Here is a 25,678-nt window from a genome sequence, read left to right on the forward strand (position 1 = left end):
ATATTCAAAGTTTCATGATTTCGACTAATTTTATTTTATTTTAATTCATTTTAATTTATAAGGTGCATTTTACGTTAAGTCTCACTCAAAAGTACTTAAACAAATAATAATTAAATGTGCTTTGTTATAGTTAAACTTTGTTAAACTAATTAAAAGATTGAAACAAATATAAATATTATTAATCAATACAGACGCTATGACAATTTTAAAAGTTAAAACTTTTCCAAAAACCAGACAAATAAAAAATATGTTTTACTGATGTGACGGCTTCAAAATAGCACTCAAGTATTTCTGATTTAACAAAATAAAACCTACACCGACTTTTTTCTAATAACTAAACATACATTTTCTAAGATATCTAATATTTAATTCATTCTTCGATTTGATTGTATTAATCACACTAGAAAAAAATTTAAGAAGTCAGAACAATCTAAGGCAATGAGTAAAAAAAAAGGTAAAAATTTTAAATACACTGTCTATAATACATATTTTGTATGTGATATTTTTAATAACTTATGATAATAAAAAGTAGCTATGAAAAGCAAGTACTGTTTCTAATAGTAAAAACTTTATAAAATGTGCATTTTAAAACATTTTTAATAAAGTGTTTTAACTTAATTTTAGCAATATAACAAAGCTTTGAAAACTTTTAATATTATCAAATAAAACAGTAAAACATGTTTTTTGTTTAAGTTCATACTAATTAACTGGATATCTAATAAAAAAAATATTTTATCTATGATTATGGTGATATTCTTGATTAAAAGTTTTAGTAATTAAAAGAAAAAATCTTAGTTGTAGAAATTAATGAGCCTAACAATTAATATTAAAAGCTTTATTCTTTAACAAACGAATTTTATATCAAAAAGTCAAACGAACAATTTCATGGCGAGCAGAAGCCTGTCAATCATTTCTTTCAAGTAACCTCGGGTTTCCTTCAAATTGTTCTCCTTGCAAAACTGCATGAAAGTGTAGTTCGATGGAATTCTGTATTAAAATTTATTTAATTTATGTTTGATTAATTCGTACTGAATTAAAATAACCCTGTAGTATTTTTAGTCAGTTAAAAAATATTTTAATAGCTTCATTACCTTGAAATAAATTCATATTTAGAAGTTTAAAGTTTATTTAAATCGACTTGCACGTTAATAAACTATAAAATTTAAATACAACCAATTACATACACTAGAAAAGCTTGAGGGAATTATTTTTTGGTTTTTAGAAGAATTAAAATTGAACACCACGTCAATAAAACTCAAAAAAAAGTTGGAAGGAAATCTGTGGATATTTTAAACTTATTACCTAATGTGTCAATTAAGTTGAAAACTTTTAAATATTATCGATAACGTATAACAGATGATTGTTGTTGAGCTTTATTATAAAAATTAGATTTCATACTACTAAAAAATTAATTATTAAATTTCAGGCAACGCAGAGTAAGATGTAACATGTTACCTACGAACATTTTTTCAAACATACAAACGTTTCAATGGTACTTACAAACAAATAATCATTTTTTTAATATAACATACGTTCCAATAGAATGTAAATGTGAATTACATCAAATTTAATTAAAATAAAATAATTTAATTAAATTTGTTGTAATTCACATTCTTATTAATTATTTTTTTTCTTTTATCAATTTTCTATCTAGGAAATGGCCAAGGCAAATGATAGTGTAATATACTACATTTTGATTTGGGGCCAAATCGTAAAAGATATTAACATTATTTATAAAATAAACATTTAAGAGTTTAAATAACATGCAAACTAAGGGAAAAAGAAAATAAAATATATAAAAAAATATTTATCCCTACTAGATTAATTTTTGTGTAAAAGCTGTGACAATATTTAAATTATTTTCTGAAGTATGATGTTATTTATATATTTGTTAGTGTTTGCAATTGTTCTTTAATACAACATGCTCACTTATTGTCCTGCCTAGTTTTATATGGAGTAGTCCTAAGTGGTTACATGACTATTCAAATTCTGACAACTCAAATTCCGACAATTCAAATTCGGACAATTCAAATTCGGACAATTCAAATACGACAATTCAAATTCCGACAATTCAAATTCCGACAATTCAAATTCCGACAACTCAAATTCCGACAATTCAAATTCCGACAACTCAAGTTCCGACAACTCAAATTTCGACAACTCAAATTTGGACAATTCAAATTCCGACAACTCAAATTCAGACAATTAAAATTCCGACAACTCAAATTCGGACAATTCAAATTCCGACAACTCAAGTTCCGACATCTCAAATTTCGACAACTCAAATTTGGACAATTCAAATTCCGACAACTCAAATTCAGACAATTAAAATTCCGACAACTCAAATTCGGACAATTCAAATTCCGACAACTTAAACTTAGACAATTCAAACATCGACAACTCAAATTCGTTCAATTCAAACTTTTAAAATTCAAATTTTTTAACTCAATTGTGGCAATTTATATTTCGATAATTTAATTTCAGACAATTGAAATTCTAACCATTTAAATTCTAGCAATTTAAACTCCGACATTTCAAACCGGACAATTTTAATTTTGACAATTCAAAAGACGACAACTAAAACTATGATAAATAAAACCAACAACATGAAATAAAGTTTCAAAAACTGTTCATTTTTGTAGCAAGTAACCTCTTTTCAGTTTTTGCTATGAAAGCTTTGACAGCATTAATTGTTTTATGTATTATTATCTTGAGTAATAAAACTTAGTTTTAAAATAAATAAAAAGTAAATCAAAGGAAAATTATATATTATAAAAAGTTTAATAATAAGAGTTTATTTTTATCGTAATTTTATATCTCCATGTACTTGTCGTTTTTTAGTGTTGTGTTTTTAAATTTGTTTAGTTTTATTTTGAAGTCTTTAAGATGTTGTGTTGGATTTTAATCTCCTATTCTTATAGAGTAGGGATTTTGCAACATACGGCCCGCAGGCCGGATCCGGTCCTCAGGAGAAAATTACCGGCCCGCTAAGGCCAATATTACAAAAATTTTAATAAATTTTGTATCATAATTTTACAATAAAAAAACTGTAAGAATTTTACTTTAAAATACTTAATTAAAAATAGAATTTTTATTTATAGTGATAAAAACACCATTTTACGTCGTAACATTTTGTTTAGTTCAAGATCAGAGGTAATACCTTTACTTTAATAAATCAATTTAAGAGATATGCTTGGTTATATATACGCAGTTCTGGCGGTTACTAACTATAATGCCGTATTAAAATGATATCTTTAGGTAGTTCTATGCTACTATTTAGATTAATCTCGTTAAATAATTAAGTAGGTATATAGAAAATAAATTGAAATAATACTACTAATCTAACAGATTATAAGTGTTGGTGGAACCCAAGCTGCTATTTATTGAAATAGTTTTACAAAGCAGTTAGATTATTTAAACTAAAATTTATTTGAGTAGCATTTTAAGTTTGTTAGAAAGCTTAAACTACTTATAAAAAGAAATCGAGTCAATAAGTTTAGACTGTATTTACAAAAAAATAAATTTGCAATAAACTACAACGAATTGTACTAACAAAATAGTTCGATATGAAACACTTCGGCTTAACAGCCGAAGCGACGAAAACAAACCCAAAAAAACCAATAAAAAACAAATACTAACAAACAGTAAGTCAACTAAAAAAGCCAAACTCAAACGTTCGTTACTGTTAAAGAGAACTTGAGAGAAGAAAATGAAATAAGATGACTTTCTACCGCTACAGAGCGGTTACAAGACCTAATATTAAAAATGTTATTAAAATATTGTTCAGCACAAGGATGCCACAAATAGATGATTCCGAAAACTTAATAAAAAGTCGCATGTTTTAGCTTAAAACATTACTTTCGAGTAAATATCAAGTAATCGAGTTTTTGTATTTATAAATATAGTATTAAGTCGGTCAAGGGTTAAATATTTATTATCCAAGGACATAGAATCTAAGAGCAGCAGTTACAAGGGTAATATTTGCGGTTATGTTTTATCCGATTTGTATAAAGTTTTCATCTTTAAAATTAAAATTGTTAGAAGTTAAAAACGTTTGCTTGTATGTTCAATAAATACAATGTCGTTATAATAGTTGTTCTCTTTTAAAGCTTTTTATTTTTTAAATTAAGTCACATTGTCGTAACGTTTTATGTAAAATAAATTGTATCTCTACATATACAGTAAAACTTCATTCTATGCTATTTTTTTTGATAAAAAAAATCCTTTTATAATATTAAAATCAATATAATTGTTTTTTAATGCAATAAAACACATTTAATTTACCATTCTTGTATAATTTAACTCTAGATTTGATGTTAAATTGTGCTACTTTTTATTTTGAGTTGCCCATTTTTCTTTATTCAAGTTATCAAGTTTTTGAAGGAAATTTTTTTTTGATTAGGTTAAAGTAACATAGCGCTAAATTAAATGTATATCTATAGCATGATATTCTAGGTATGTTACTCTGTTTAGTGTAACACTTTCGTTTCTTATAGTTTCAAAAAACAATTAAATTGTTTTCTTACTCAATAGTGAGCTTTTATTGATCAGTTTAAAGTGGGAGAATTCTAAATTTTGTTCACGTGTTAATATAACATAACCAGTTTTTATCATTGCTTTTTTAATTTTTTTTTCAACTAATATTACATCAATCAATGCTGGTTTTATGAAGACAAAAAACCTATTTAGTTTATTTAAAAAAAAAATTCGAAAAATATATATTCATTCCTAAGCTCCTCAAATTTTACAAACTAAAACAACTAAGATTTATAAGTGCACATTTTATTACAACATTAAAATTTATAATTCCTGGCTATTGCACTAAGGTAGTCAAGTTTATCCATTAATGGATATCTCTCCACGATTGTTTTGATCCTTTCTTCTCGTTTTCGAATGTCCATCCGAGGAAGAGGAGGACTCTCACCGCTTGCATAACGAACCACTCTCGCAGAGATCAATCCTTGTTCTCTTTTCAATAACTTAATGCACTTAAAAACACTTAGATTTGCGCAGTTGAATTTACTTTGAAGACTTCTGTGCCAACCTTCTAGAGCATTGTTAGTTCGATGCTCTCCTGACAGTGTTTGAAGGTACACGTTCCATAATGAAATCGGGAACAAGGGCTCACGGTTGCTTCCGGGAACTCCCACCCATGTGTCTTCAAAGTATGCAAACAGAGGCACAGTTCTTTGATCGAATTGATCAGATTGCCTCAGTAAGAGGTATGCCCCAGCTACATCATCTTCTGGGACAAACGCCAATGCACTTAATTGCCTAATTGAGTGGGCAAAATCTCCATCCTCTGCTTCGTAGGATTGCTTTAAGCCGAGTTCTATCACTTTACGATAAATGCATTGAGTGAAGTGGAAGAAACACCCTTTAGCAACATTGTTGAACTTTTCATTAACTACATTAATGGCAGCCCTTTCGAAATCTGTGTGTCAAGCAAGAGGAGCTAGATTTACATTATCAAGTAATGCATTGATTAAAGTTCTATATGTTGCTTCCCTTTTGTTCGGCAACAAACAGTATACTAAGGGAACAACTGACCCGTAGCATTTACCATGAATGGTATACAATTGGGGAAAAAGGCGACTTAGAGCACACTTAAATGTTCCGTCACTGAACACGATTTCAGCCTGTCCCAAGAGCCTTAGGTTCGCTTGAGTTGCAAAAATGAGAAGTCTGTCACTACCTGGACCAGAGTCAAAAACCAACCAGCTTTCACGGTTGAATAACACTTTGTCTTCCTCTCTCAAAACTAGCTCATTTAAAGAAGCGGGCTCAGGCGGACAGCTTTCTGCTACATTCCTTGACCTTTGTAGTGTTCTCTTAAGACTAGATTCCTTTGGCATCTCAAAAATTGAATGAGATGGCATCGACCCGTAAGCATCACTAACAATCCTTGATGTAGAGTTTGTTGTACTCGTAGCAGTACTTTTGGCAGTAGAAACCAGCTTCAATGCCTGTAAATTAGTTTTATGTAAAGAAAAAGCGTTTTACTATTTATCAAATATGTATTTATAAAATAAAATATATATGAGACCCAATTTTCTTATTATTCTATTACTTTCAAACTATTTATTTTTAAAGGCTGAAATGAGGCTACTAATTTTGAAGGATACTCATAATAAAAACAAACATGCACACATTTTTAACATTTCAAGATTTTAAAAGACCATAAATTGATCATTATTTTTTGTTTTTCACAGGGTTGCCACTGGTTTAAAATAAAATTCAAGGTTTTTTGATCTTTTTCAAATTATTTGGCTATTTTTGCTTGGATTACTTAAATTGTTTAGAATCTGGAGCCAGCCAGTTTAATTTGAAAAAAAGATCCAGATCCAGGAAATTTCAAAGTTCTCTGTAAAATGGCCTTCCTGGTATAAAAAGTTTTAAAATTTTATTTTTTAATAAAATAATCATAAAACATTTAAATAACATGTAAAAAAAGAACAACAGAAACAAACAAATCTCTAGTTAAACAAAAAATGTGGAACAAAAGATCCTGTGAATTTTTGAAAATGACACTTTTGGATCGTTTTTTTTCTTTGAGGTGAAATTATACAAAAAACCTGTGGAGCACGCTTTCAGCTTTCCTCTTTCTGTCCTCACATAGTCAACTTGATTCACTAAAGAAATTTAGTATTTGCTTTAATAAACTTTACTTTTTCATCATATCAAAAATTCACACACAACTATTCTTATAATTATATTTAGGTTTAAGTTTAAAATTCACTCCAGTTTAATAAATATTGTTTTATTTTATTCTTCCACTAAGGTGAATTCAAATAATGTATAACATTTTTATTACTTTTTGTATGAATGTATCATGGGAGATATACTATTACCAATTAGAAATAATTAGTAATTGTAACTATTAAAATGTAAGATGTTATACAAGTTATTGTTATAAACAAAAACTAACTTACTTGTTACTAACTTTTGATTATATTTAATTAATTAGTGTACAACTTTTGATTTAAGCAGGTTTCAAGCAGCTTGTTTACTTTTTGACATAATGCTTTATTATGGATTAATAAAGTGTTGTACAATAAGTTTTAGAAATTTAGACTTCTTATAAATAAATACTATACTAAGTTTAAAAATATTTTGTAGTATATAAAAATAATAATGTTTTAAACTTTAAATTTACCAATTTTAATTTTTTTAGATTTTTTAATCGATATCAATCGACATAACTAAATAAAAATTAAAAATAGTTAACGACAAAATTTAATATCCCTTAAATTGTGTTAATAAAAAAGTAATAATTTATTATGTAGGTGTGGTTTTGTTTTAATACAAACAGTAATTGTTCGACTTATACTAATTCGCATAATTTTTTTTATAACGAAAGTAATACTTTTAATTATACAATTGAATTAAATTGATATCGTCATAAGCATAGTCACTATAAAAAAGTACTAAAAACGTATTACCAACAGTTTGTAAACATTAAATATTGTAATAAATAAAATTATTAAATATTTTGTTTACTTTAAGAAAAGTTTGACTATAAAATTGTATGTCATTAAAAGAATACTAACATTTTAAGTTTAAAATGTTGATAAGGTTACTTATTTAAATGTTATTTTCTAATTTTGTTAGCATATGACAGTTCGTGCGCGAAATTCCTTTTCATTTAGCCTGACAGAGACCTATTTAGCCTGACATTTTTTCAAAGTAGAAAAAATCACCTTCAGAAGGCATTTTGGGTATCGGGGGGTCTTAATTAGCAAATTAACGCAATAAAAGTATTCACACAACTACTTTTAAAGAAAATAAAAATTTAAATGAATTATTTTTCAACATCTATCAATCCCTTACCCAGCAACTTGAATATTTTTAACTGGTCATTATAATTTCTGCTTCAATGAATTCATACCTTTATTAAATTTTGGGGCTTAGTTACATCCACCACTTATCACCCATATACAAGGTTCGTGTCAATTAGTACTTGAATTCGTCAATTATAAGTTACATGTCTAGACCAGAAGCTTTTATTAAAACAGAAATGTGAATAAGTCTGTAAAAGAAAAACAAAATGTAATTAAACACATCTCTCAAAAACTTTATGTTATCATTAAAGCATCTTAATTTTTAAAATAACTAATTAAAATAATCATGATATTACATAAGTAATTTTTTAGTCTTGTGAATTTCTCTAATAACTTTGAATAAACAGAAAATAAATTATATGAACAAACTGCTAAGAGTATTAATCTATAAAGTATTTGGTATAAAGCCTTTATATTAGAAATTAAAACAGTTTAACCAACTAAGCTCTGAAAAACAAAGCTCATGTAAACAAATTCAAACAAACAGTTAAGTTGTTGAACTAAACTGTAATGTTTAAACTGTACTTTTTTATGAATTTTTATAGTTATGACGTATATAATCTACTAAAAACAAAATAATGAAGATTCTTGAAATTATTTTAGAGATTCAACAAAAGGTTTTAAGCACTTATTTTTACAAATACTGACTGATTTTGTCTTTAATAACTAAATCTTTATTTAGAAATAAATTCACATCTCAATTTGATCTTAATTAAAAAAATTTCATGCATTTGAACTGACAAAAACTGAGATTCTCAAATTTTTAAACACAAAAACTGATTTAGCCTGACGTTTTTCAACTTTTTTCAAAAAAACTGATTTAGCCTGATTTAGCCTGACTTAGCCTGACGCGCACGAACCCTGATATGAAAATAAAATATCATGTTAATATGGTAAAAAATATTACCAATTTCAGCTATAAGACATCGAACTACTGTATTGTAATACTCGATTTAGTTTTTGCAATCAGAACTCGGGTTTTGGTCTTGTCACCGTGACTCGGTCCTCAATGTCTTTTAATTGACTACATTGCATAATTCTAGTTAGACTATCGAATTATTATTTGTAATCAGTTTATTTCTTATTTATATTATATATGTATTGGAAAAGAGGTTTTGTTAAGCAATATCTTGTTAAGTAATGTTTTAATGATGTTCAATATAACTAAAAAAAATAACTTTATATAAAACAGTGATAAGTGACTAATTTTTGTTTTAAATTACATCTAATCTAAACAAATTAATTTATAGAGCTATGCTTTTCAAATAGCAAATTTACTTTACATCATTACATAAAAACTTATTGTTATTTTTCAAATCGGTTTATGCTTATGTTGTTAATACTATTATTGTTATTATTTATTTTGCTTATTAAAAGCTAAAATTTAACAGTACTTATCTTTATATTTTCGTTTATAATAGTTAAATTCAGTTATGCTTGAATTAAATTCTTTGATAGTATTATAAAAAAATACAATAGTTTATTTATTTATTTAAATTTGTTTTCACTTTTCAGGAAAAATTTTTTTTTGAATAGATTAAAAATTAAACTCTAAGCACAAATTAATGATAAAAGTAAACGTTAAAATTACAAGCGTATTACATTTTGACTTTTTTTTATAGAGTTTGTAATATATCATTCAATTTTTCACATGTTTCCTATAAGTATAGTTGGTTGCTTTTTTACATTAGTTTAAAGTTATATAAAATTATTAGTTCTTATGTAACTGAATAAGAACATTTTAAACACAAAAGTCAATTTATATTCGTTTAGTTTGCTTTTATTTCGTTTCGTTTAATTGATTGTTTTATAACTAAATATTTAGATATTTAAATGATAAAAAAGAATGTAATTGCTCATAAGAAACTTATAAGTATATGGTGTACGACTCGATAACCGATAAGTTTTTTTGTACCCTAGGTCTTTAGACCAAACTTTTTGACCGCTTTTTTTTATCTTTCAATTAACAGTAAAAAAAAAGATAATTTATATACTTACAAAAAAACATAACACATATTGTTTAAAATTACTTAATTTTATGTCTAGAAATATTCAAATTTTTTTAAATATTATCTTTATAATCGTTTATATCTAATAATTTATTTATTATTTAGCAAAATTTATACATCTTTTGAAAACTAATAACATAATTTTAAAAAAACTATAATATTTAAAAAAATAAATGAAACAATTGATAAACTTTTTAATTCTCATCATAAAATTTATTAGAGTATTATGTGTACACTTTAGTCGTTTATTAAAAAATTTCAATTGTCGTAGTTTGAATTATCCGAATTTTGAGTTGTCGTAGTTTGAATTTTTAGAATTTGAGTTGTCGGAATTTAAGTTGTCCGAATTTGAGTTGTCGGAGTTTGAACTGTCCGAATTTGAGTTGTCGGAATTTGAACTTTCCGAATTTGAGTTGTCGGAATTTGAACTGTCCGAATTTGAGTTGTCGGAATTTGAATTGTCAGAACTTGAGTAGTCGGAATTTGAACTGTCCGAACTTAAGTTGTCGGAATTTTAATTGTCCGAATTCGAGTTGTCGGAATTTGAATTGTCCGAATTTGAGTTGTCGGAATTTGAATTGTCCGAATTAGAATTGTCGGAATTTGAGTTGTCGGAATTTGAGTTGTCGGAATTTGAGTTGTCGGAATTTGAGTTGTCGGAATTTGAGTTGACGGAATTTGAGTTGACGGAATTTGAATTGTCGGAATTTGAGTTGTCGGAATTTGAATTGTCGAGTTTGAGTTGTCGGAATTTGAATTGTCCAAATTTGAATTGTCGGAATTTGAATTGTCAGAATTTGAATAGTCGTGCACCCGTCCTAAGTATTATTTAATATCAAGCAAGAATTTGCCGACACACCAACAAAAAACACATCAACAATCCAATCATGTGATCACCACCACCAGTTGGAACTCACAATCTGCTGTTGCAAATTCAATTAAACCAATATCTAACTTAAGGGCATAGGGGGAGGAGGTAAAATACTTTTTTCACAATTATATCTTATTTTATATAGATTTTACTATACTACAAGATGCTTTTTACTGATTTTAAAAATTCAAAATTACTTTTGAGATATAGCCGGATAAAATTGGAGGCAACAATAGGTTCGTTATGGAAGGTGCAAACGACAAATAACTAGAAATCACTAAAAATCTATCTCCTCCTACGTTTTATGAGATAACTACCTTAATTTTTTAGAAAATCTTGCTTGCAATATTTAGAAAATTCTGTAGGAATAAAATTAAAAAAAAAAAAAATTATAACAAAAAAACAAAAAAAAAACTGTTTTTTTTGGTTTATTTAAAATACAAAATATTTATTTTTTAACTACTAAATATCTTTCCAAGAGATTTTTCTTAACATTTCAAGGAACACTTCTTGAAAATTTGAGGTAGCTATCTCAAAAAACGTAGAAGAAGATAGATTATTAGTGAAATAGCCTATTTTTGCCGTTTGCTATTTGCTAGAAAAGACTTATTATAACCAGGTAGGTACAGTTTGCAGAGAGAAAAAATTACAGAATTGAGATCAGGCCAAGGTACTGGTAAGAAATGATTTATTGTGTTTATTTGTTAAAACTGTTTTTTAAAAAGTTTAATAAATTGGAAAATTATAAAACAACATTTGTTTTTAATTAGAAAATGAAAACTTGAACTTATGCCTTTGATTTTTAATTCATGTTTAACATAGTACAATCAGCAGTGAGAAAGAAGTACAACCAGCTATCAATGGTTGCTTAGCTCATGAAGAAATATCACCATCAGTTCATGAAAGAGTATCACCATCAGTTCATGAAGAAGTACCACCACCATTTCATGAAAGAGTATCACCATCAGTTCATGAAGAAGTACCACCACCAGTTCATGAAGAAGTATCACTATCAGTTCATAAAAGAAGTATCACTATCAGTTCATGATAGAAGTATCAATATCAGTTCATGAAAAAATATCACTATCAGTTCATAAAGAAGTATCAATATCAGTTCATGGAAAAGTATCACTATCAGTTCATCAAGAAGTACCACCACCAGTTCATGAAGAAGTATCACCACCAGTTCGTGAAGATGTATCACCATCAGTTCATGAATAAGTATCACCACCAGTTCATGAATAAGTATCACCACCAGTTCATGAAGAAGTACCACCACCAGTTCATGAAGAAGTATCACCATCAGTTCATGAAGAATTACCACTACCATTTCATGAAGAAGTATCACCACCACTTCATGAAGAAGTATCACCATTAGTTCATGAAGAAATACCACCACCAGTTAATGAAAAAGTACCACCACCAGTTCATGAAAAAGTACCACCACCAGTTCATGAAAAAGTACCACCACCAGTTCATGAAAGAGTATCACTATCAGTTCATGAAAGAGTATCACCATCAGTTCAGGAAGAAGTATCACGATTAGTTCATGAAGAAGTATCACGATTAGTTCATGAAGAAGTATCACCATTAGCTCATAAAGAAAGTCCACTGCCTTGTGGTTGCTTTTGGCTAAGCAAAGACTTCGGGAGTAAACCCTGAGGAAAAATCAGACATGGTAAAGTCTTAAACACGGGGGTAGAGGAAACTCCAAAGAACTGTACTTTTATTCCTCTAGGAGATGCAAAACTCTGATCAAAAAGCCGTAGTCGGAGCCACGTAGGCGGTCTGACTTCGTATTCAATGTCATTCCGGCAGCTCCTGCGACAATGATGAATCTTGGCTGTATCAGCTTTGCTGTTTCGCTGAGCTCTTCTAACTGTGGAGAGTGAGATCCTGCTGCATGGGCAACAGCTGGAATCTCAATGTTATGCCCTGGCTTTGTGCTTGGAGAGGTTTACTCCAGCTTTGCAGGTTTTTCGCTAAGACACAACACGGAATACGGCAGTTACCGGTGATAAGCCTAATCCTGCTTAGCGAAAGGATGGGCGCCAGGGGTCGTATTTGTCGGTAGGAGGAATTTTTTAGTTCCACTGAACAACCACCGCCTGCCTTAAGCTGAGCAGCCCTCAGCCAATAAGGTGTTGTTCCGCCACAGTTTACCTTCCTCATTGGGTGAATGGGGATAGCTTTAAGTGAAAAGTAAACTGAAACTATATCACCTGACAAACATAAACGTAAAAAGAGACCCACTCTAAAACTGGGAAGCTGGAACGTTCTTACCATGACTACTGGTATGGACCCCAAAAACATAAATGATGCAAGAAAAACTGCTATTATAAATAACAAACTTCTTCGTCTTAAAGTTGATATTGCAGCTCTTCAAGAAACGCGCCTTGCTGGTCAAGGCTCAATTAAAGAAAAAAAAATTACTTTCTTCTGGTTTGGTAAGTCTGTTGAAGAACGTAAAGAATATGGTGTTGGTTTTGCTGTCAAGAATACACTCTTACAACATGTAGAAGTTGGTGACGGAAACGAACGTATTGCTACTCTACGTTTACACACCAAAAAAGGAATAGCAACCCTTATTAGTGTATATGCGCATACGCTATACACTGACGAGCAAATTAAAGATACTTTTTATGAAAAGTTAAATCTCGTAGTGAATAAATTGCCAAAAAACGACAAACTTGTTATTCTGGGTGATTTTAATGCAAGAGTTGGATCTGATCACGACTCTTGGGCTCCCTGTCTAGGACATTTTGGTTTTGGAAGAATGAATTCTAATGGTCAACGCCTTTTAGAGTTTTGTCATAAACAGAATCTCTGTGTTATCAATTCATTTTTTAAAACTAAATGGCAGCATAAAGTATCTTGGAGACATCCCCGTTCTAAAAACTGGCACCAATTAGACCTTATCTTAGTGAGACGCCATCGTATTAACGATGTTCTGTTAACTAGATCATATCAAAGCGCAGACTGCAACAGCGATCATTCTTTGGTCTGCTGTAAAATGCACATCTCAAAAAAGTTCATGCACAATTCAAACAACTTAGCTCGTAAAGTTCGACTAAATGTAGGTGCAATGCGGGACAAGGAAAAAATCAAAAAGTTCTCAACTCTGATGCCATCTGTCTCTTCGTCGGACACATCTGCTTCTGAGTCTTGGTCTAGGATCGAAAAAAGTATATCTCAGAATGCCTTTGAAACTTTTGGAAAGAACAAACATGCCAACAAAGACTGGTTCGAAGAAAATATCAATATTTTATCTCCTCTTTCAAAGAAAAAGCGACAGGCTCATGTTGATTATCAACTTGACCCAAGTAACACGTGTCTTAATAGACTTCGTGAAGCCAGAAAAATTTTTCGGAGGGCAGCTAGAAAATGTGCTACAGAGTTTTGGTTAAAGGCTAGTGCGCGTATTCAGGCTGCTGCTGACAGAGGAGATACCAAATCAGTCTACGAAGGAATAAGAAAAGCAGTTGGACCAACAAAGAGGTCAATATCACCTTTGTTATCTGAGACTGGTGAAATCTTACACAGTAGGAATGAACAGTTGAGTAGATGGGTTCAACGCTTTTACCTTCTGTATAATAGTTTTCAAGGCAGTCTTGCAAGGTTATTTTGCTTTTGCACACCAAGTTGCTGAAAGGAACGCTCAGACTGTGAAAGGCTTCGTACCTGATGGGGTTCTGGTGGCTGCATTTGGAACAAGTTAGCTTCGTACCCACCCTGCCTTGCAGCTCTGTGTTCAAGTGAAACATGTTTTTGAGAAAACGCAAATCTTGACTTACGCCTTGCTTGAACTTCACACGACTGGAAAGTTCTTTCAAAACTTCACTTTTTTTTATATTTGCAAGAGAAGGCTTGAGGTGGCACAAAATGAACTTGTGGTTTTCATCTTGAACAGTTGCAGTGAGGGCATGCAGGAACTCGTGTGAGTTGTGCTCCTCCTCACTGATGTGCCACCCTCTCCTCTTTAAACCTGCTATCACACAACAAGGATTAAAGTACTTCAAGTTGCCCTTCTCCTCCAACTGATCCAGTACTTCTAGGATCACCTCACTCATTTTCCCACCTCCCCCCACCTTTTCCCTGTTGCTCCTGAGAAACTTAACAAAATGAGGGCAGCTAGCTAATGATTGGAGAACAGAGTTCATGTAGCAAGTGTTGCCGTTGTTGGTTAGCCTGGCGTAGCACGCCACCTGCTGGTGAGAAGATGTGGCCCACCTGCTGAGGTAGTAGAGACCGCAAGTTACTCCTGCCCCACTAATGAAAATCCCGCAGTACTTCAGGGTTTGGTCTTTAATTTTTTAGTTTTGATTTATCAAGTTTAAAATCTATGAAAATTATAAACAGGCTCTCATCTGTAATAAATTTTTGTTATGGCGTTTTTTATTAAAAGATAAACTTACTTTTAATATTTACTAAAATATATTTTGTAATATTGGTCTAAGTTACTTCGTGGTGAGTTTGTATAACAACTAAATCTGAAAACATTTAAACTATAATAAAAATATTATAACTTCTAAGTAAATTCTTATAGGTCTAGTGTTTGCTTCTTTCATTTCATGATACAATGCCAATTACTTTTGTCTTTATTTTGTAATTATTGTGTATATAACTTTTTTGATTTTTTTATAATAGACTTTGGCAACTTTTTAGTAGTGGGTTAGATGTGACAACTTTTTCTAGGAAATGGACTAAATATTGGTTGCTCTACTTTTGTTGAAGTATACTTAATTGGATTTTCAAAATTGTCATTTGTCAAACTTTATTAATACAACTATTAAAACTAGCACCAAAGTTTACTAACTATAACATTTACACCATATTTATAAACTTTTTTTTTTTAATTTCTTTGTTGATTAGAAGTTTTTAGACAAAAAGTCCCCTAATTTAATATTGGTAATAAAACTCTGATAAATAGTACTTAAATTATGAAACGTAATTTGCTATTAATGTTTAAGAATTTTCATGTAAAAGGTTCTCATTTTCACTGGATATCATTTGAAAAAATTTCAAATTCAAAAACATTGACATAACTCAAAAATAATATCACATTCAGTAATCATTACTAATATAGAATTCAAGAACATTTAACAGTTTATAAAGACTTATGTAGAAGGTCATGTTGTAAAAACTTTTAAAATTGTTTATATGTTTATAGAAATCTATAGTTTAATAAAATAATACTTTTTTATAGTTGACTGGCAGGTTATGTTTTGAAGTAGTATAAAAATATGATAAATCTAAAAATAAAAAAATATATATGTCAGATTCAAAACAAAAAAGGTCTTTAAGATACTAATCCTAAAATTGAAAAAAACATTTAAAAAAAAAACATTTCTGAGAAAACATAACATTTAAACTTTAAAACAAATGAGGAAAACAAATAAAGAAACTGCATTAAGGTTTTCATCAGATAAAATATCTTTAGTTTCTTAGTTTTTTAAAAATATCTTCCTTATAGAAAATAAAACAATTGGTCAAGTTTGAACACTTATAAAAAAAATGATAAATAAACAACTTAGTTAACTTTTAATAAAAATATTGACTTTAAACTCAAAAAACTATACATATTTTTGAGAAAAAATCATAACTAGCGCGAGTTGGCCTGAGTTTTTCAAAAAACTTAAACTAGTTAGCTTGAGTGTGTGGTAACTCAACTGTACATACAGATGAGATACTTTTGTTGAGCATAAAAAAAGTTTCAAGAGAATTGATTATCAGCTATAACTACAGTTACACTTGAAAGAAAAGTAAGCAGACATAAAAAGTTTACTTTTGCATATAGAAAAATCAAAAGACTGTTTAAACTTTTAATTTAAAAAAATACATTTTTTTGACTAAATAGAAACTATTTCAAACATAGTAATTTACATGTTTCAAAAAAAGTGTTTGTAGACAAAAAAGAATCACAATTTCTTCTAATGGTTACTAACTAGATGGTACAGCTAGATTAGGCTAGTAAAGCACACTGTGAAGTGCACCTAAGCACAGTAGCATTTTTTAAAATTTCAACTGTGTACAAAACAATACTACTAGATACAAAAAAAAAAAATTGTAAGTATTACAACAAAAATTGTTTGAACTTTTTATTAATGACGTTGAAATAAAGTCAATCTCTAATTATAATAATGTTTTTTATAAAACCTATGTATTGGTTATAACTTAGAATCAAGATAATTTCTATTTAAACTGTGTGCATTAGGTAGAGGTGACACTGTCTACAAGCTATCTACAAGAGAAAAAAATTTAACTACCTTGAAAAATTTTAAGTTTTATATAACTTTTTTGGTACTTTTTTCGGACGAGCATTGTTCTGCTTTGATAATGTTTTGTTGGATCTGAGTAAGGCTTTTACTGTGTGGATAGAAGAATTTCATTAGAAAACTCATAATACTATGGTACAAAGAAAAACATCAAATTAATAGAACCATACTAAGTTGAAAGAAAAAAAAAACTAGTTTTTAATGATATGTATCAACCAGTGATAGTATAGAAGAAGTGCCAAAAAGTACAGTCATTGGACCACTATTGTTTTTATAATTTACTAAACAAAGAAAAGTCTAAAAGTTTTAAAATTTAAAGTAACACATTATTAGGTGTAGGAGTCTAATATGCCCAAAGAGACAATTTTTCACGAAGGGACATTTTTACACAAAGACACTTTTGCACAAAGACACTTTTGCACAAAAGGTCTGTGGTGAAATTTTTTTTTTTTTTTCTACTATCACTAATACCCCTAACCTTTACCCTTGTTTGTTTTTTCTTTTCTTTTTTTTTTTTTTTTTTTTGTTAACAGTTTTTATTGGTTTTCTTAATCACTTTTACCCTTGGTCAGTTACTATTTTTTATCAAGTTCTATTTTAATACTTTTTTTTTTTTTTTTACTTTTTGTAGATTATTTTTATTATCACTTTTACCCCTAACTATACCCTTGGTCAGTAATTTTTGTTATCAATTTATCCTTGTTTTTTTTTTTTTTATTTGTAATTATTTGTTTTAACTAGTTTCTTTTTTACTTTTGTACAAAGGTTACCTTAAAAGTGCCTTTGTGTAAAAAATTCCATTTGTGTAAAAACTTCTTTGTGCTAAAGTGTCTCTTGGTGCATATTTGACCCTTAGTGCAAAAGTGTCTTTGTGCATATTAGCCCTGTTCTCCATTACTATACACCACATTAAAGAACAAAAATTATAAATAGATAATGCCTACCTTAGTTTAGAAATAGCAAATATATCAAAATGCTATATGGTTAAAAGGAAATTAAAAATTACAAAAAAAAAAAGCTTGCTTTTTCATTCTGTTAAAACAGATTTTTAGAAATACTTTGCTTCAGATATTAAGTTTTGTAGATAAGTTATATAAAGGAAAATAGTTATAAATACTTGTGTGTTTCTAATAGTAATATTAGTTGGTTAGAATATATAAAAACTTAAAACTAAACTAATAAAACTTTTTTTTAGTATGAAATAAGACATTCTTAAACAAAAAATGTTTGTATTATGTCTTTTGAATTTATAATGTCTATTAAATAAAGCTAGGTTTGCTGTATTTGCTTGGAGTAAGTAGAGCTAAAACTACTCAGATTTAAATAATTGTAGTTTTAGCAATAAATGCTTCAACCTTATAAGTTAGAAAAGAAAGTTTTTGCAGAAAAAAAGCAGAAAAAAAATGTTGAAAATATATTCAAGGATGAAAAGAAAAACTAGCAGTTAACTTTAAGTCATACTTTACTAATACTAATTTACATAAAGATGTGCAAATTAAATACTTTATTCACAACTGGGCTTCAGTTAGAAAAAATTGTGACCTCTTCAAGTTAAATAAAGGACCAATGAATTAAAATTATATTATTTAACTTGAAGAAGTCACTTTTTTTTTCACCAAAACCTGGTTGTGAATAAAATATTTAGTTTGCACATTTTTATTTAAATAAGCTCTTTACATTTCAGTAAATTGAGAAATCTTTTTTAGTTAAGACAAATAACTATAATACTAATTTACTAAAGTCTTTTGTTTATACTAAAATTCATATTTAAATTTATTATAGTTAAGGGCATAGGGGGGTTAAACACCTTATTTTACAATTTGATCTTATTTTATATAGTTTTTACTAAGCTACAAGATGCTTTTTACAGATTTTAAGAACTCAAAATAATTTTTTAGATATAGCTGGTCAAAGTCGGAGGCAACAATAGATTTCTTTAAGAGACGCAAACTAAAACGGCAAATAACTAGAAATCACTAAACATCTATCTCTTCCTACGTTTTTTCAGATATCTACCTCAAATTTTCAGGAAGTGTTCCTTGCAATATTTAGAAACTTCTATAGGAACAAAATTTGAAAAAATTAAAAAAAAACATATTTTATAACACAAAAAAACTGTTTTTTTTGTTTATTTTTCATATAAATTTTTATTTTATAATTTTAAAAAAATTCCTATTGACAGAATTTTCTAAATATACCAAGGAACATTTCCAGAAAATTTGAGATAGTTATCTCAAAAATTGTAGGAGAAGATAGACTTTAGTGAAATAGTCTATTTTTGATGCTTTAGTTTGCGCCTCCTATAAGAAACCTATTGTTGCCTCTGACTTTGACCAACTATATCTCAAATATTATTTTGAAATTTTTAAATCCGTAAAAAGCATTTTGTAGCTTAGTAAAAACTATATAAAATAAGATCAAACTTAAAAAAAAAAAAGCATTATACCCCCCTCCCCCCTTTTGCCCATAATACAGCAAACTATGCCAAATTTGACTCATGAATAGTAAATCAAAGATTTAAATACTTTTTTTGTTTAAGTGTGGTTGAGTAATTTGTGTTGCATGCAGATTTTGCTTAATTGTTTTTGGTTGTTATTTTTATCTGTTTCTCTTAATATATGTATGGTCAATTTTGTTTGTGTTTACTCTGATCATGATTGGCTGGTTTTGGTCTGTTGATTGGAAAATATATTGTATGGTTGTGCGTGATTATTTATTTGCTGCTATCCAGTTTTTATTATATTTTTGTTATATTTTTTTTGTTAACTGTATCTATTAATTACTGTTGTATAAATATAAGTTTTTTTTCATCTCACTCTTATTAGACTAAAATTAATTTTACCAATACAAGTTTCAGAAACTACATTTTCTAATTAGTTTTTTTTTCTATTTTTTTTTTTTTTTTTAAGTAGAAAAACATCAGAATTAACTCACTCTCCCCTCTACAACGATAAACGTTTTCTGAAGGTCATGCAAGTGAGCTTGAGCTCATCACGTGTTATTCTACCTGTCCTATCTTTAAATTTACTAAGAAAAAATTTCACCATTTAATTAAGAAAATAAAACTAAATCTATAAACAAAAAAAAAAGTAGAACTTTTAACTAACCAAAATAAAAAACCTAATCCTAACCCTTTATTGAAAAAAACCCTGGTGACACGTCATTTGGCAAACACTCACAAGGTTAAAATCTCAACACTAAAAACCACAAAGTGTGGGAAAATCCTGAAGCTCAAATCCCCAAGCAAGTGCTTCTGACGTTCTGAACAAAACAACAATAGCAACAATCCAATTATGATATCACTGCCGCCAAGTGATTCCACAATTAGCCATTGAAAATTTAAGCAGCAATATACCATTAAGCAGTGTAATTTAAAAACAATAGCTACAAAACAAAAAACTTCTATAACAAAATCTTACTTAATTTATTGCTAGCATTAAGTTAACACAAATCTTGATCAATATTCAAAAACTTGACAAATAATTTCTCTCTTAACAAACTTGTATTAGAAAAAGTAAAAAATCTCAACAGAAATGTTCCTTTATATATTAAAAATAAGTTAAATAACATAAAATATTTGAACTTAAACTTATACAGAAAACAACAAGGAAAACAAAATATATAATTAATCTAGTTTATACACAAATGCACAAAAAAAATAAGACAATAAAACAATATACTCAGGCATGTGATTATAAGCACTCAAGTTTCACTTCTTGTAGCAAGTTAATAGAAAATTTTTATAACCGCATTTAAACTTATCTTTTTTTAACCTTTTCAAATTTTCTGGGACACTAGACCAAAACCTTAAACCCAAATACCTAATGGAGTTTAGGCTAAGTCTTGTTCTAGGTCTTATAGTTATGAAATTTAATTTTTTTGAAAATCTTGTATTATGTGAGTAACGAGAACTAGCAAGAGTAAAACTTTAATGCTCAACATCAAATCCAGTCATACTATTCTGCATCAATTTACAAACTTGCAATTTATACTCATCATTCAATTTCAGCAGACCAGTTTTCACAAACAGTGGGTTTGTTGGAGTCAAAGCAGGCACACAACAAACATACCTCACTATCCTTTTTTGCATAGTAACAATTTGTTTCAAATAACATTCAGCAGCACCACCCAAAGCAGAAATACAATATTGAATATACGGATAAATCAAACTATAATACACCATTTTAAGTGTACTCACATCTAAATAGTACCTCAATATTGACAACAAATAACAACTTTTAGACAGATTTGATTTGAGACATCTTAAGTGAGCCCTCCAATTCAGTTTTTCATCCAAAACTACACCTAAATATTTTATACTTTCAGTCTGTTCAAGAGCAAATCCATTTATATTTACTTTAAAATCACATTTTTTAGAAATATTGTTAAAAAGCAAGAATTTAGTTTTAGAATAGTTAATAAAAAGTTTATTATCACACAACCATACATCAACTTTTCTCAGTTCTTCATTAATAACACTGCTCACACAAGCAGGATCACTATGTTGGTAGCTTAAGCAGGCATCATCAGCAAACAATCTCATATTAATCTCAGTAAAGGAAAAAATATCATTTATATACACAAGAAACAACAAAGGACCCAAACAAGAACCTTGTGGTATACCAACATTCACAATTTCATGCTCAGACACAACATTATTGATAACAGTCGATTGGCTTCTATTATATAAGTAGCTTTGTAGTAAATTTAACATAGATCCTTTAACTTTATAACATTTTAATTTTGACAAGAGTATATCATGATTTACCGTATTGAATGCTTTTGCTAAATCTAAAAAAACAGAACAATTAACTAACTTTTTCTCACCAGCCTCAATCAACTCATCCACAATCTGATTCACAGCAAGCTCAGTTGTACTATTTTTCCTAAAACAATACTGATTTTTATGCAAAACATCATTAGACAAAAAAAAAGTTATTCAACCTCTCACACACTAAGGACTCAAAATTTTTGAAAAAGGAGACAAAATATAAATAGGTCTATAGTTATTAACATCACTTTTTTTACCAGACTTGTAAATTGGTACCACTTCAGCATATTTAAGTGACAGCTTATTTAGCTTAATTTTTAATTTTTTTAGAGTAACATTTCAGTAAATTAGTTAGTTATCAAGCTTTAAGATAGTTATTTAATGCTTATGTGTTTATTATAATACTAGTTTTATGCATTTGCTCAACAAATGATTGTGAGTTCACTATGGTGGCGGTGATCACATGATTGGATTGTTGGTGTGATTTTTTTGTTGTAGTGCTGATTAAATACTTACTTGGGGATTTGAGCTACATAATTTTCCCACACTTTGTGGCTTTTAGTGTTGAAATTTTAGACTTGTGAGTGTTCTCCAAATGGCGTGTCACCAAGGGTTTTTTTTTAATTTATTTAAAAGATAGTTTTTGTTTATTTTATTTTAGACAGTTAAAGTTAAATATTAATGGGGCAGGGATAATTACATATGATGTAAGACACTCACTTTTCCCCAGAAAACGTTTATTGTTGCAAGGGGTAGACTTTGAGACTGATGTTTCTTTACAATAAATAAAAAATTATACAAAAAATTTAAAATACTAATTGTTTTGATAATTTAGTTTTTATAATTTATATATGTTCTAATCAAATAGTAAGAGAGTGACTTTAAGAAAGTAGGTTATATTGCTACGCTCGCCAAGACACTTTTTTACAAGTTGAAATATTAGAAAATTACTGGTCCATAATTAGTTGTTCTTAATCCTACAAACATGTTACAAAATTATTCATTACATATTTCATTATTTCAGACTTGCATAATTGACAATCGAGTTTCGACAGTTGGTTATCCCCTACCAACTTATTTAATAAAAATTTATTATTTATAATACTGAGTTGGACATGGAAGTACAATTGACACAAAAAAATGATATCATTTATAAAAAAAACAGTATTTGAGACTAAATATTTAAGTATTTTTATCTATTTCATATAGTTACACATATCAAATAATACTTCATTTTTTCTATTTTAAACATATTGCTTAATTCAGCTCGGATATCGTAAACAAAACTTGAGTAAACATATGGTTCTTAATATATTGTTGATAATGTTGGTTTACCATTTAAATAAGTAACTAAAACGCTTCTTGTACAATTTTTATCGATTCCAGCTGTACAATGTTTTTAAACTTTTGTTAAAATATCCGAGTTATATTTGTGTTTGTTTAATAAATATTTGTATTCTTACTCAGAGTCAGAACTCAGAACTCCTTAAAATTATTTTACACTCTTTTACACAGTACAGTAAGTAACTTTCAGTTCATTTTTGCACATGATAAGGTGTTAATTATTTTATGTTGAAACCTTTATGTGTAGAATAGTTCAAAGATTTATAAAAAAAAGTTTACAAAAATAATAACAAATAAATATTTTTATGCTATGACGTTCTAAAACGATTGCAAATAATATTTTCATTTTTGATAAAACTATATATCACTTTTAATTTCAGTAAATTTTAATTATCTTAAATAATTATTATACTACTTACAATTTTTTGTAAACTATATTAAAAAATTTTAAATTTGATAAAGCTGCATAAGAATTATATTCATAATTAAAAAGTTTGTTTTACTTGGTTGTATAAATATATAACACAATTTTAAAACTATTAAAAAAATGTGGATTTTATTGTAGATATTTAGAACTAAAAAGCTTTGGTATTAAAGGATGACTTAGCCAAACCAGGATTAAATAATATTTAACTTACATTTTATTTAGAATTTAAAGCATAAGTTACATTGAAACAAACTTTAAACTACTCCACACATTTTAACAAGGTTCACTATTAGCTTAAATATCGTCACACATGAGACATTAGATATAGCGGTTTGTACAAACAATGGTAATACAATGGATCAGCAAAACCATCACGCAGTAAGTACAGCAAATAATTAGTAGTAAAATATTTAGGATAAAAAAAAAACAGTAGGTGTCAAATATGCACGAAGGAATTTTTTTGCTCGAAGACATTTTTTGCACGGCGTCGAGTTTGAACACAGGGTTAATTTTGCTCAAAGACAATGTAAGAGGATATCAATAAGTGTCTGATAACAGTTTAAATGTAAAAATTGAGAAAGTTTAGAGTTAAATTTCTTGTTCATCTAAGCGTTTATAAGTAAGCTCGCAAGGCTACGTGTTACACTGATGCAAGTTTAGATAAAGAGAAAATAAAGAGCAGTCACAAGTTTACTGATGCAAGTTTACATTCTTATACTACAGATATATATATTAGCTCTCAACAGTTAGAGCAGGAAGGTACTCTAGCTGCAGCCTGCTGCAGTAAACATTATATTTCAGGATAGACATATATACTGTTTTCTTGTGTTATATAAGGTATTTTTTTAGGTAAGCTACTTTTTTCATTTTTATTTTATTTTTCTCTAAGTATTTTTCATTTACATTTTAAGTAGTTAAATCTTATTCAGTTTTATAAATTCTTTAAATATATCCCTACTAGATTAAATTTTGTCTAAAAGCTGTGACAACATTTAAAATACTTTCTGAAGTATGATGTTCTTTATATATTTGTTAGCGTTTGCAATTGTTCTTTAATACAACATGCTCACTTATTGTCATGCCTAGTTTTATATGGAGTAGTCCTAAATATTATTTAATATCAGGTTTTAGTATAAGTAAAGTCTAAATTTCAATTTTGGTTTTTAGTGTGGTTATACGCTACTTTAAAAGCCTATATGGCCTCTCTTTTAGTAATGAATAATGAATGTCTTTTAGGTAAAAGTTAAATAATACCATGACAGTATTTTACCATAGAAAAAGTTTACTAGTATATTACTTTTTATGTTGAAGACAGGATTTATCACATTTTCAATTAACATTCTTAAACTTTTGTCATTTTTATTAAATAGTGCATTTTTTAACAATTGATCTAAAAAAAATTCACATTAAAGTTTTCATTTAATTTTTAAGAAGCAATACTCACATTTACTTTCTGCCTGTTTTAACGCCTTTGAGTTTTTACCCATAACTAGAAACAATAGGGGATGGGAAAACCAATAGGAAACAAGGGGTCATATTGAACAAAGTATTATATAGGGTTTAGGTAATAAGTACTAAGGGTATTAACAGAATTAAAGTTTTGTTAAGCCACAGAAAGTTGGTGACAATGCACAGGTTAAAGTAAGCTAAAAATTGTTGGCATAACTTAAGTCTAATAAGTCACAAAAAGTTGGCGACAATGTTTATGTCAAAATAAACTACAAAATGTGTTGACACAATTTAAGTCCTAATAAGTCACAGAAAAGTAGTGATAAATTTAAAGTCTATTTAAACCACAAAAGGTACAAAGAGGCAATTTAAGTCCTTAAGTCACAGAAAGTAGGTGACAACGTTCAAGTCAAATAAATCACAATGGGTTATATCCCAGTTCTATTTTACAAAGTCACAATAAATTTGACAAAATTTAGTCAAAAAAGTCAAAGTAGAATTGATAAAATTTGTTTCAAAAAGTCAAAGTAGAACTGACAAAATTTAGTCCACAAAGTCACAGTAGAACTGACAAAGCTTTAGTATAAATAAGTAACAAAAAGTTTTGACCAATTTTAAGTTACAGTGAGTTAGAAAAATTTCATGTACCTTATCACTGTTACCCTTAACCCTTACTCTCGGTCGTAATATT

General features: G+C 28.5%; 2 protein-coding genes across 2 annotated transcripts; one reads left to right on the forward strand and one right to left on the reverse strand.

Moving 5' to 3' along the window:
* The first annotated feature begins 13,005 nt into the window (after positions 1-13,005).
* On the forward strand, positions 13,006-13,883 carry LOC145847715 (protein CFDP2-like). Its single transcript, XM_082953687.1, has 2 exons — positions 13,006-13,526; positions 13,802-13,883. Exons 1-2 carry the CDS (start codon positions 13,006-13,008, stop codon positions 13,881-13,883), a joined length of 603 nt encoding a protein of 200 aa, XP_082809813.1.
* Positions 13,884-14,131: 248 nt separating this feature from the next.
* LOC145847716 (ubiquitin carboxyl-terminal hydrolase 30-like) lies at positions 14,132-17,891 on the reverse strand. Its single transcript, XM_082953688.1, has 2 exons — positions 17,810-17,891; positions 14,132-15,024 (listed from the first exon to the last, which is right to left on the reverse strand). Exons 1-2 carry the CDS (start codon positions 17,889-17,891, stop codon positions 14,132-14,134), a joined length of 975 nt encoding a protein of 324 aa, XP_082809814.1.
* Positions 17,892-25,678: the final 7,787 nt, after the last annotated feature.

Source organism: Thalia democratica, unplaced genomic scaffold, assembly GCF_965202585.1.
Source record: "Thalia democratica unplaced genomic scaffold, ktThaDemo2.hap1.1 HAP1_SCAFFOLD_1059, whole genome shotgun sequence".
Classification (NCBI taxonomy): Eukaryota; Metazoa; Chordata; class Thaliacea; order Salpida; family Salpidae; genus Thalia; species Thalia democratica.

What these genes read in the sequence shown, in the direction of transcription:
- LOC145847715 (XM_082953687.1), top strand. Translation starts at nt 13,006, where the DNA reads ATGACTACTGGTATGGACCCCAAAAACATAAATGATGCAAGAAAAACT. An exon ending in AATGGTCAACGCCTTTTAGA is followed by an intron (nt 13,527 to 13,801) that starts GTTTTGTCATAA and finishes GACTAAATGTAG; the next exon opens with GTGCAATGCGGGACAAGGAA.
- LOC145847716 (XM_082953688.1), bottom strand. Translation starts at nt 17,891, where the DNA reads ATGGAGAACAGGGCTAATATGCACAAAGACACTTTTGCACTAAGGGTC. An exon ending in AGACACTTTAGCACAAAGAA is followed by an intron (nt 15,025 to 17,809) that starts GTTTTTACACAA and finishes AAAAAATTAAAG; the next exon opens with ACCAAACCCTGAAGTACTGC.